The 12,698-nt window shown below is 42.5% G+C and overlaps 2 protein-coding genes across 9 annotated transcripts in view; one reads left to right on the top strand and one right to left on the bottom strand.

Annotated features, from left to right (window-relative positions):
* cep112 (centrosomal protein 112) overlaps nucleotides 1-11,124 on the bottom strand; it is a 315,718-nt gene extending 304,594 nt beyond the window's left edge. For all 7 annotated transcript variants that reach the window (XM_052516010.1, XM_052516014.1, XM_052516012.1 and 4 more), the window contains exons 1-4: nucleotides 10,998-11,124; nucleotides 10,303-10,408; nucleotides 9,996-10,186; nucleotides 9,605-9,768 (exon numbers count right to left, since the gene is read on the bottom strand). In XM_052516010.1, coding sequence (XP_052371970.1) covers nucleotides 9,605-9,768; nucleotides 9,996-10,186; nucleotides 10,303-10,402 — 455 coding nt within the window. In that variant the 5' untranslated portion in view covers nucleotides 10,403-10,408; nucleotides 10,998-11,124. The remainder of the gene's footprint in view (nucleotides 1-9,604; nucleotides 9,769-9,995; nucleotides 10,187-10,302; nucleotides 10,409-10,997) is intronic.
* LOC127928727 (protein kinase C alpha type-like) overlaps nucleotides 1-12,698 on the top strand; it is a 303,595-nt gene that overhangs the window by 49,630 nt on the left and 241,267 nt on the right. The window lies entirely within an intron of this gene.

Here is a 12,698-nt window from a genome sequence, read left to right as displayed (position 1 = left end):
ATTGCACTGTACAGCTTTACATAAGGTTTGGGGATCAAAGAAATGGGGTATTTACAATGACGGCCTAACCCGGCAAAACCCGGACAACACTGAGCCAATTGTGCGCCGCCCTATGGGACTCCCAATCACGGCCGGATGTAATACAGGCCGTATTCGAACCAGGGACTGTAGTGACGCCTCTTGCACTGAGATGCAGTGCCTTAGATCGCTGCGTCCATGTGTGTGTGTTAACTATTTAACTGTACTAGAATGCTTAAAATGTAAAATATCGGTTATTGGTATCATTTTTTGGGCAAGAAAAATATTGGATATCAGTATCGGCAAAAAATGTAATATCGGTGCATCACTAATGGGAACCTCTGCTCATGCTGACAGAATCAGAGCACTGAGGGCAGTGTAAAAGTGTTTCCCAAATCCAGTCCTCCAGTACCCCCAACAGCACACTTTTTTGAGGTAGCCCCGGACAAAAAAGCATGATTCAACTTGTTAAGGGATTGATGATTAGTTGACCAGTAGAATCAGGTGTGTTTGTCCGGGGCCACAACAAAAACATGTACTGTTGGGGGTACTCAACGACCAGAGTTGGGAATCACTGCACTAGGACACGTCCTAGCAAAACTATTTTTCTTCCAACACAACCTAGAGAGAACAGACAACAATGGGAACTTCTGCTACTGATTCTGACAAGCTATGCTTCATTAATTAGTATTACCAGCTAATTAAGCATATACACTGGAGGCAATTACACCGGCTTAACAATGACTGAATAAATCTGCACAATTAGGGAAGGGTGGAGACGATCGGCGAAAGAACAACCAGTACTGTACCGAGGTATGCGATGAAAACATCCAATTATTTCTCTAGGGCACTTTTAACTACAGTCATTTAGGCCTATATATTCACTTTGTTGTTTTCCTCATGTCCTTAACACTCCAGAGTTCTATGAAGCACTTTCCTGTCACAAGAGACTGACAGTTTGACCACAGAAGATCACTTGCCTTTCTGAAGAAAATGTAATGTGAATAAGAGGGCGATAGAGAAGGTGGACCAGTGAAATTCAGCATCAGAGGCAGGAGAGGGCGCTCTCTGTGTGTCTACATTCTGTTATTAAGTGAGCAAGACTGAATGATACAAAACTTGTATGTTCTCAATTAGTGTCATTTGAGGTCAAACTTATCATTGTGAAACTAATGGCGTGCATATTTTGTATCCTTTGTGTGTCTCTCTAACAGCTGTAAAAGCAGCCTACGTGAAGACTAGCAGGCACACTTTCTTCTCCTCAAGTATGCAGGCACACACACCGGGGGCCAAGCGAGCAGTGCAATGTCGGGCCTCAAAGTCAACAGGTGGATGAGGATAATTGAATCAGATGTGTCTGGAGTCTGAGGCCCAGAGATCAAAGCTGTGCCAGCCAGGCAGGTCGGGGCTAGGGGAGAGAGAGGGGGAGTGTGTGTGTGTGTCTCTGCTGCTGCAGCCAGTCTTATTAAAACAGCCTGACATCTATACGCTTCGTCCATGACCTCCAGGTGCAGGAGCCAGAGGCCCTAGGTCTCACCCTCAGGCACCCCAAGGAAGGCAGCCAGACCCTGTGGCACAAACAAGACGTGGACCCCTTAACTCAACCACCTGGAGGCAAGGTCAACGAACAGACTCTGGCCTTACAGGGAAAGACCCGAGGCGGCTAAACAGGTCATTTATAAAAGCTGTTTGATGTCTGATGCTGCAAGGACAATGTTATTGTCACACTTGGCGAGGGGGATGGAGAGGGAGAGGTTAGGGGGTCTCATGTGTGGAGCTCAGATGATAGACAGGAGTCAGGGTGAGTAAAACAGAATGAGGAAAAACAAAGAGAGAGAAACAGAAGGGATTCACATATAGGGGTTAACAAATATGATGCTAACCACCACCACACATTCATCCTTCCACCTTTGCCTGTTTGCTATGAGGGAGACAGACCAGAAATTCCCCTCGTCTATAGTAACGAATGCAACACTTCCACACATGCCGAGTCAACATTCGGCTCCCCCAACACATACACACACTTCGTCTCTCTCCCCCTTCTCTCAGAGCTCTCCAAGAAATGCCAAAGACAACAACGTGTGAAGACAATCGTGGCGTGTTTAAGGCCTGATCCATAAGTGAAATGCAAGTACCAGGAGTCGGCAGGTAGGCTTCACACCAGGGCCTATGAGGATGATCTCTTAACCTGGAACAGCTTGCTACCCCATTCCTTTCACAGACACAACTAGACTTTATCCGTTGAGAACAGAGAGAACCATCACGGACGACATCACCGGTTCTGCCGGTAAGTAACGCCATCTTGTGGCCAAATCTGGAACTTACTCACTCCAGCCAAACATGGTGTCTCTCCTAGCCAGTTAAAAACAGAGTTTCTAAACCTAGAGGCCCAACAAAAGGATACTTCCGAGATTTTAGGAAGATGTTCCTAATGTTTTGTATACTCAGTGTAGAACAGGATTGCCAGATATAGAACAGGATTGCTGATACAGTCTAACCTGCAAGCACCCCAAAGTTAAATGACTACTTGACCTATCACCCCACTGCCTGATTAATGGCATGAGGCAGAGATCAAAAGATCATACATCACAAGGAGTCAAATTAGGTCCCTAGAGTTTTATCTAAATGGGAGAGACACATTAAAGAGCATGTGTACTAAGTCATTTTCTCCATGAGGCCTTCAACCTGTGATCTATACGCTCTTTAAATGCTCTTATCCCAATCAGACACAAGTCAGACAAAATCAAATCCAGCTCTTCAATACAACCAGTGTACTTAGGCTAACTGAGGTTACCGTTAGACATGCTTGTGTAACTGGTCAGACTTGTGACAAGGACATCTCGTACGTCATGCCAACAACTTTTCACAATCAAACGTACGTGTATCTTTAAAGTGACAATACACATAAGCCCACAAACAGAACCATCATGAATCTATCTGACCTGAATGGTTCTTTGGCTCAAGATGCCACTGAATTTTCAACTGCAAGCAACTAGTCGTTCCTATCAACACATGTTTAATGACATTTTCCAAGAACCACTCACCACTGTCCCCTTGGCCCAGATAAAAAAAAAAGTAGATTCAAAGCATTTACAGGTCCCTCCCTCATTGAATTGGGACTACCCATTGGGCACAATGGATAGGCCATACGTCTAGTTTTGATTTGCATTTGGTTGAGTTATCAACTAATGTGAAATCAACCAAAAATGTAATCATGTCATTGGATTTAGGTTAAAAGTTAGGTGAAGGCCTCCAGAGTGGCGCAGCGGTCTAAGGCACTGCATTGCAGACTTGCGGCGTCATTACAGCCTGGGCTTAAATCCCATAGGGCGGCGTCCCATAGGGCAGCGCACAATTGGCCCAGCATAGTCCAGGTTAGGGGAGGGTAGGGCTGGGGGCTTTACTTGGATCATCGCGCTCTAGCGACTCCTTGTGGCGGGCCGGGCGCCTGCATGCTGACTCGGTTGTCAGTTGAAAGGTGTTTCCTCCGACACATTGGTGCAGCTGGCTTCCGGGTTAAGCGGACTGGTGTTAAGAAGTGCGGCTTGGCGGGACATGTTTCGGAGGACCCATGACTCGACCTTCGTCTCTCTCGTGCACGTTGGGAATTTGCAGCAATGAGACAAGATCGTAATCACGAAATTGTGCAGAAAAAAATACTAAATTCCCTTACGTTTATGACTTTTTGCAAATCCAATCATTTTTCCACATTGATTTGATTTTGTTTAATTACATGGAAACAATGTTTTTGCAGTGGGTAGCAGCCTAGTAAAGAGATTGGCTAAAGGGCTCCAAATTAATGCTTGTCCTCTTGTCCGGAACAAGTTAATATACAGTGCCTTGCGAAAGTATTCGGCCCCCTTGAACTTTGCGACCTTTTGCCACATTTCAAGCTTCAAACATAAAGATATAAAACTATTTTTTTGTGAAGAATCAACAACAAGTGGGACACAATCATGAAGTGGAACGACATTTATTGGATATTTCAAACGTTTTTAACAAATCAAAAACTGAAAAATTGGGCGTGCAAAATTATTCAGCCCCCTTAAGTTAATACTTTGTAGCGCCACCTTTTGCTGTGATTACAGCTGTAAGTCGCTTGGGGTATGTCTCTATCAGTTTTGCACATCGAGAGACACATTTTTTCCCATTCCTCCTTGCAAAACAGCTCGAGCTCAGTGAGGTTGGATGGAGAGCATTTGTGAACAGCAGTTTTCAGTTCTTTCCACAGATTCTCGATTGGATTCAGGTCTGGACTTTGACTTGGCCATTCTAACACCTGGATATGTTTATTTTTGAACCATTCCATTGTAGATTTTGCTTTATGTTTTGGATCATTGTCTTGTTGGAAGACAAATCTCCGTCCCAGTCTCAGGTCTTTTGCAGACTCCATCAGGTTTTCTTCCAGAATGGTCCTTTATTTAGCTCCATCCATCTTCCCATCAATTTTAACCATCTTCCCTGTCCCTGCTGAAGAAAAGCAGGCCCAAACCATGATGCTGCCACCACCATGTTTGACAGTGGGGATGGTAGGTTCAGGGTGATGAGCTGTGTTGCTTTTACGCCAAACATAACGTTTTGCATTGTTTCCAAAAAGTTCAATTTTGGTTTAATCTGACCAGAGCACCTTCTTCCACATGTTTGGTGTGTCTCCCAGGTGGCTTGTGGCAAACTTTAAACAACACTTTTTATGGATATCTTCAAGAAATGGCTTTCTTCTTGCCACTCTTCCATAAAGGCCAGATTTGTGCAATATACGACAGAGTCTCCCACCTCAGCTGTAGATCTCTGCAGTTCATCCAGAGTGATCATGGGCCTCTTGGCTGCATCTCTGATCAGTCTTCTCCTTGTATGAGCTGAAAGTTTAGAGGGACGGCCAGGTCTTGGTAGATTTGCAGTGGTCTGATACTCCTTCCATTTCAATATTATCGCTTGCACAGTGCTCCTTGGGAAATCTTTTTGTATCCAAATCCGGCTTTAAACTTCTTCACAACAGTATCTCGGACCTGCCTGGTGTGTTCCTTGTTCTTCATGATGCTCTCTGCGCTTTTAACAGACCTCTGAGACTATCACAGTGCAGGTGCATTTATACGGAGACTTGATTACACACAGGTGGATTGTATTTATCATCATTAGTCATTTAGGTCAACATTGGATCATTCAGAGATCCTCACTGAACTTCTGGAGAGAGTTTGCTGCACTGAAAGTAAAGGGGCTGAATAATTTTGCACGCACAATTTTTCAGTTTTTGATTTGTTAAAAAAGTTTGAAATATCCAATAAATGTCGTTCCACTTCATGATTGTGTCCCACTTGTTGTTGATTCTTCACAAAAAAATACAGTTTTATATCTTTATGTTTGAAGCCTGAAATGTGGCAAAAGGTCTCAAAGTTCAAGGGGGCCGAATACTTTCGCAAGGCACTGTATATATATATATATTTAAGACAAGAAGAATAAACTATAGATTTAAGTTGTCCGAATGGAAACAAAAAAATGTATCACAAAAATCACAATATCAAACAAATACAACGATCAGAATTGGATCAGAGGCTAACATTGGAATAATATTAAAATATATTTTCATGTACATAAATAAAAAAAGCCTAGACATCATAGTGGAAGTGATATGCATATTGGCTACAGCCTCATGTCCAAACCAACGCTGACATGAGGGAGGAAGCAGACAATGTTGCCAAACTGTCATGAGACTTTTAATTACATACATATAGGCTAAACACCAGTCATGTTAGACAAAAAATAATGAAGGATAATAAACATCAATGTCTATAAGCTTGATTCTGTCGTCATGCTGGAGGAACAGTTCGTTCAGATCAAATGGTCACACGACGGAGAGTGGAAGGAAAGGGAAAGAAGGACCGTGCCTGTTGAGCACCGCACATCCCCCATCTTTAGTCTAAGAGGAGGTGGTTAGCATTTGGAAACTATTTAACCATAAACTTAAATGGTTTAAAACCTAGATGTTTTATGTCATCTTAAGTGGGTCTTAAGGTGGCGAATCGCATCTCTGCATGTCTGGCAGACATATCAGTGTGGATTCAAAGTAGCCTAGACAAAATACAACAATAGAAATGATGAGGGAATTACTTCATAAACACTTAATACGCCATTGAAAACAGCATTTTTCTCATGTTCTATTGGTTTTCAAATCAACATTATTTTACTGTCCAGCAGCCAAAGGAATAATTCTAGTCACTTTAGTAACCCATACTAGTTAGATCTCCCCTTTGCTAATCTGTGTCACATGAAACCACTCTGGATAAGAGCGCATCTGTAATGTAAATGTAAATGTCTTTTTAAAGAGAACAGTGTTTCCCTGCCAATTGCATTTAGGAACATTTGCCCCTAGCTTACAGCCAAGTGTGCATTTTTAAGCTTATAATATGAAGAAATAAAACTTTATCAACATTTTAGGGTAGACAGACTGATCTGATGCATCAGGCCTCATTGCTTTTCTTTCATGTGCAGCGGTTGTATGAATTTTGGGTCAGTCGTCCCAGAACTGTCCCAGTTTTGAACCGTAGACATATTTTTTGGTGTCCCAGGGAAAATGGGAAGCCATTAATTTCAGCCCTGGAGGGAATTATTTATCTTTATTATTTATAAAGGCATAAAAAGCATTTGGTTGTAATTGTAATGTTGCAATGTTTTATAGGCTACCAAGTGTGGCCAACCATCCTCCAGGAAAGCCTTAAAGGGGCAGTGTTGTATTTTGAGATAGGCTTGACTATGCAAAGATTGTAGCCTAGATTTTTGTCTGATTCTCTATGGCAGTGGTTCCCAAACTTTTTATAGTCCCGTACACCTTCAAACATTCAACCTCCAGCTGCGTAGCCCCTATAGCACCAGGGTCAGCGCACTCTCAAATTTTGTTTTTTGCCATCATTGTCAGCCTGCCACAAACACTATACAATACATTTATTTAACATAAGGATGAGTGTGAGTTTTTGTCACAGCCCGGCTCGGGGGAGGTGACAAAGAGCTCTTATAGGACCAGGTCACAAATAATAATAATCAATAATTTTGCTCTTTATTTAGCCATCTTACATTTGAAACTGTATTTGCTCATCAAAAATGGTGAATAATTCACCACAGGTTAATGAGAAGGGTATGCTTGACAGGATGCACATAACTCTGCAATGTTGGGTTGTATTGGAGTGAGTCTCAGTCTTAAATCATTTTCCACACAGTCTGTGCCTGTATATCGTTTTCATGCTAGTGAGGGCTGAGAATCCACTCTCACATAGTTACGTGGTTGCAAAGGGCATCAGTGTCTTAACAGCGCGATTTGCCAAGGCAAGAAGCTCTGAGCACAGCCCAATCCAGAAATCTGGCAGTAGCTTCTGATTAAATAACATTTTCATAAAACCACTTGTTGCAATTTCGATGAGGCTCTCTTGTTCAGATATCACTAACTGGACTGGAGGGAGGGCATGAAAGGGATAACGAATCCAGTTGTTTGTGTCGTCCGTTTCGGGAAAGTACCTGTGTAATTGCGCACCCAGCTCACTCAGGTGCTTCGCTATATCTCATTTGACATTGTCTGTCAGCTTGAGTTCATTTCCACACAAAAAAATCATACAATGATAGAAAGACCTGTGTGTTGTCCTTGTTAATGCAGACAGAAAAGAGCTCCAACTTCTTAATCATAGCCTCAATTTTGTCCCGCACATTGAATATAGTTGCGGATAGTCCCTGTAATCTTAGATTCAGATCATTCAGGCAAGAAAAAACATCACTCAGATAGGCCAGTCGTGTGAGAAACTCGTCATCATGCAAGCGGTAAGACAAGTGAAAATTATCCTCTGTCCATATCTGATTGCACTGTCATGAGGTATTCTGTCAAGCTGCCGAAAACAATGCAGACTGCTCAAAAAGAGCACAACCATGTCGATTATGTTGTGTAAATTCAACGAAATAGCTACGTCAATGCAATGTGATTATATTAATTAAAAACAAGTTAAATGTAATCAAATGTAATCTACGTAATCCCCAAAAGTAATTATTTAGCATGAGGGCCATAAACAATAACTAGTAATGCTGCAAACTCCAAGAAAGGTTCAAATCTACCCTTTCTGGTAAATATAGTTATAAATTGCTGAGCTGTAGTCACTTCTCAGGACACAATATGATACATCATACAAAATATTTCATATTTGTATTTCCTATTCAACAGAACTGTATGAACAAGGCTTGAAATTACTTATATGCTTTCTAAATATAGTATTATCAATTTATAAAACCACTAATATAAGGAAGATGTCACCTTCCTTATAACTGTAAAATACACATTTGTCTGTTGAGTGTTAGAGAAAGTTAGCATATTTTCAAAAGGTCTCTCTTGATCAAAATGTCTGCCCCCATTTTTTTAAACGTCTCTTGATCTTCCTTGCTATGATGTAAGCTTGGACATTCCTGAACAATGGCTGTTAGGAACTCACCTTTCATTTCATATTAATATTGTCTGTCAATGACAAACAAAGTCACACAGGTTAAAATCTAGAATGTATTTTAGAATAAATGGCTATCGACAGTGCAATTGATCTAACTCCTGCAGACATGCTATGAACTACTGTTGAAGGATTGCAGACCATGTAGGTTGCTTTGTCAGTGGCTGTGACGTAGGGTTCAGCCAGGAGTTTATGTACAGTCAGAAGAGCTAACAAAGATGGCAGGAGGGACATCCCAGCTTCAAGTGGTTTCATATTTCCCATCCTAGGTCACACAGGTTCAGAAAATATACTCCTGTGTTTGTGGGAATAAAGGCTATCACTCAGTGCAATGTGGTGTATAACATAGTCAGATTAAACAGGTGAACAGACATTAAAGTATGTATGCAACTACTGTAAAAAACTTGTTGAGTATCTTAGACAATGTTTCAGAATTCAAGGGCAGTCCAGCATATTTAGGTTGTGGGAAAAGTCAATGCAGAATCACAGGTCCCATAAACAGGGGACTTTAAATCTAAGAGGTTTTTAAGTAAGAGGAAATAACTAGGAAACAATGTTGACTCAAACACTTTTGCCCAGAGGGTGAGGTGGTCTATTCCAGAATAAACGCTTTTGCCCAGAGGGTGAGGTGGTCTATTCCAGAATAAACACTTTTTCCCAGAGGGTGAGGTGGTCTATTCCAGAATAAACACCTTTGCCCAGAGGGTGAGGTGGTCTATTCCAGAATAAACACTTTTGCCCAGAGGGTGAGGTGGTCTATTCCAGAATAAACACTTTTGCCCAGAGGGTGAGGTGGTCTATTCCAGAATAAACACTTTTGCCCAGAGGGTGAGGTGGTCTATTCCAGAATAAACACTTTTGCCCAGAGGGTGAGGTGGTCTACTCCAGAATAAACACTTTTGCCCAGAGGGTGAGGTGGTCTATTCCAGAATAAACACTTTTGCCCAGAGGGTGAGGTGATCTATTCCAGAATAAACACTTTTGCCCAGAGGGTGAGGTGGTCTATTCCAGAATAAATACTTGTGTGTGTTTGAATTCAGCAGACGTCTACTGTGGCTGGCAGGCATAGCAGTTGAGTATGTAGCTTAAGCTCTAGTCTATGCCAGGGAATAACCTACCTGTGTGTGTTAGAGTAGGCTGTGGGAGAGGACCTGGCCCTCTCTCTGAGCAGGCTGTCCCAGGAGTCGTCACCCTGGCCCAGCTCTCCCGTTACCCAGTCAGGCAGGCCTGCAGTGCTCTGCTCCAGGCCCCGGCCACATAGAGGCTCGTCAAAGTAGATGGACTGGCAATGAGAAAAGGTGCAGAGCTGAGTTTAGCCATCAAAAACAGTCAAAAACATATAACATGCAGTCTACAAAGTACTATAAAATTGAATATCATGAATTAAACAAATAAACAAACATAAGCAACATGGGCAGTCTACTAGCATTATAGAGTAGAAAGTATACTATTTATAGTAGCTTACATCATCAGCGCACTTTAGTACTATACCGAGGACTGTTTGTTTACCATATATGTTGGTAGAGTCTTGAGATTGCCTGACTCTGGCTTGTGGCTGAAAGGGCCCTCCAGGACCCCTCTTCTGAGCATGTGCAGGAGCAGGCGGGCGTACATGTTGCGGTTCTTGCGTCCCATCAGGCCCGAGCCGGATACACCTGGGTCACACAGCTTCTTGATCCACAGGGCACACAGCTGGCGCTCTGAGGTCAAATAGGGAGCAAGAAATTACAATCAATGCATTACTAATATATGTGACAATTACAATTTATAGAACACTTGATTTTTAGTAATACAACTCATTTTACTGTAGGCCTACCTGTCTTGTGGGGGAGTTTTAGGACATATGGTTTCATGTCAACCAGGTGATGGTCAAACTCTGAGTCCAGTTTCTCCCATGTCTCTTCTTGTTTGTTCATAATGTCCTGCACATTGGGAACAACACATTTAACGTGTTACTTTCGACTGGTTACTGTGTTTACATGCAAACATGTCCACTCCGCCCCTCAGAGCACATTTTAGCTATTGCTTCACAAAAACCACGCGCAACTAAACTACTTCAGAACTAGAGGTTTCAATACAAATGTAGCAAGTCTTTGCTGTTACTGTCATCAATTCGGCATCCCTGCATAGAACTAACGTTGGAAGAGTTAGCTACACACAGACTGAGCCACCAAGCTCAGCTGGCTAATAACAACTGAACCGTTGCTAGACACTTCGATTAGCATCGAGAAGGTGAGGACGGCATATCTATCCTACTAGCTATCTCTCACAACTGAATCTGACATATAGTTAGTTTGCCAATAATGGTAGCAATCTGGCTAGCATCAGTTATGTTGCTAACAGTAGTTCAAGCAGCACATCAAAACGACAAAAAAAGTGGCCCGCGCACTTAGTATTCACTTCTAATTTGTATAAATGTTACTCGTTAGTTAGATAATTACGATATATTACACTTCAAGATAACATTGTGCGATAATACTGGAAAAATTAGAGTTATTGGCTTATTATTACCAGCTTCTGCAGATCTAAACGGTTCAAACTTCTGCTACACAGACTGCGCCCTACGTCACATCCTTTTTCCTGAAACAGAAAAGGGGAGCGTCCTTGTTGTCATAGAAACTGTCAAGCTCATGCTGTCATTTCCAAAATGGTACACTTTCTGTGCATTTGCAAGTTGTTGCATTGAGTATAGAGTTAAATAGTTGTACATAATTCTGTGATGCGTTTACTATGCACAGTTCTGTTTGGTTCTAGGTTAAATAAAATACAAGTAATAATAATATTTGGAAACCAGCAGTCTAGACTAGGCCCATTTGTAAATAGTTTCAAATAGAACTATTTACAGGATTTTTTAAATATATTTTTAAATGCTTTCAAATACTAAAAAGTTGTTGGATTCGGCCACATTGTTTTAAAATACTGAATGACAAACAAACAAGTATTTAAAATGTATGCCTATTTGAACCCAGGTCTGCCGTGATGTTACTTTCGACTAGTATGTTTACATGCAAACATGTACACTCCACCCCCCAGAGTACATTTTAGCATTTTCAAAAATTCCACATAACATTCTACACTATACATAAAGTCAGCAAAAAAAATAAACGTCCTCTCACTGTCATCTGCGTTTATCTTCAGCAAACTTAACATGTGTAAATATTTGTATGAACATAAGATTCAACAACTGAGACATAAACTGAACAAGTTCCACAGACATGTGATGAACAGAAATGGAATAATGTGTCCCTGAACAAAGGAGGGGTCAAAATCAAAGGTAACAGTCAGTATCTGGTGTGGCCACCAGCTGCATTAAGTACTGCAGTGCATCTCCTCCTCATGGACTGCACCAGATTTGCTAGTTCTTGATGTGAGATGTTACCCCACTCTCCCACCAAGGCACCTGTAAGTTGCCGGACATTTCTGGCTGGAATGGCCCTAGCCCTCACCCTCCGATCCAACAGGTCCCAGACGTGCTCAATGGGATTGAGATCCAGGCTCTTCGCTGGCCATGGCAGAACACTGACATTCCTGTCTTGCAGGAAATCACGCACAGAGCGAGCAGTATGGCTGGTGGCATTGTCATGCTGGAGGGTCATGTCAGGATGATACTGCAGGAGGGGTACCACATGAGGGAGGAGGATGTCTTCCCAATAACGCACAGCGTTGAGATTGCCTGTAATGACAACAAGCTCAGTCCGATGATGCTGTGACACACTGCCCCAGACCATGACGGACCCTCCACCTCCAATTCGATCCCGCTCCAGAGTACAGACCTCAGTGTATGCTCATTCCGTTGACGATAAACGTGAATCCGACCATCACCCCTGGTGAGACAAAACCGCGACTCGTCAGTGAAGAGCACTTTTTGCTAGTCCTGTCCGTTCCAGCGACGGTGGGTTTGTGCCCATAGGCAATGTCATTGCCGGTGATGTCTGGTGAGGACCTGCCTTACAACAGGCCTACAAGCCCTCAGTCCAGCCTCTCTCAGCCTATTGCGGACAGTCTGAGCGCTGATGGAGAGATTGTGTGTTCCTGGTGTAACTCGGGCAGTTGTTGTTGCCATCCTGTACCTGTCCCGCAGGTGTGATGTTCGGATGTACCGATCCTGTGCAGGTGTTGTGACACGTGGTCTGCCACTGCGAGGACGATCAGCTGTCCCCCTGTAGCACTGTCTTAGGTGTCTCAAAGTACAGACATTGCAATTCATTGCCC

The sequence above is a fragment of the Oncorhynchus keta genome, unplaced genomic scaffold (genome assembly GCF_023373465.1).
Source record: "Oncorhynchus keta strain PuntledgeMale-10-30-2019 unplaced genomic scaffold, Oket_V2 Un_scaffold_3567_pilon_pilon, whole genome shotgun sequence".
Lineage (NCBI taxonomy): Eukaryota > Metazoa > Chordata > Actinopteri > Salmoniformes > Salmonidae > Oncorhynchus > Oncorhynchus keta.
Note: the sequence above shows the minus strand (reverse complement) of the source record. Positions and strands in the feature narration are given on the sequence as shown.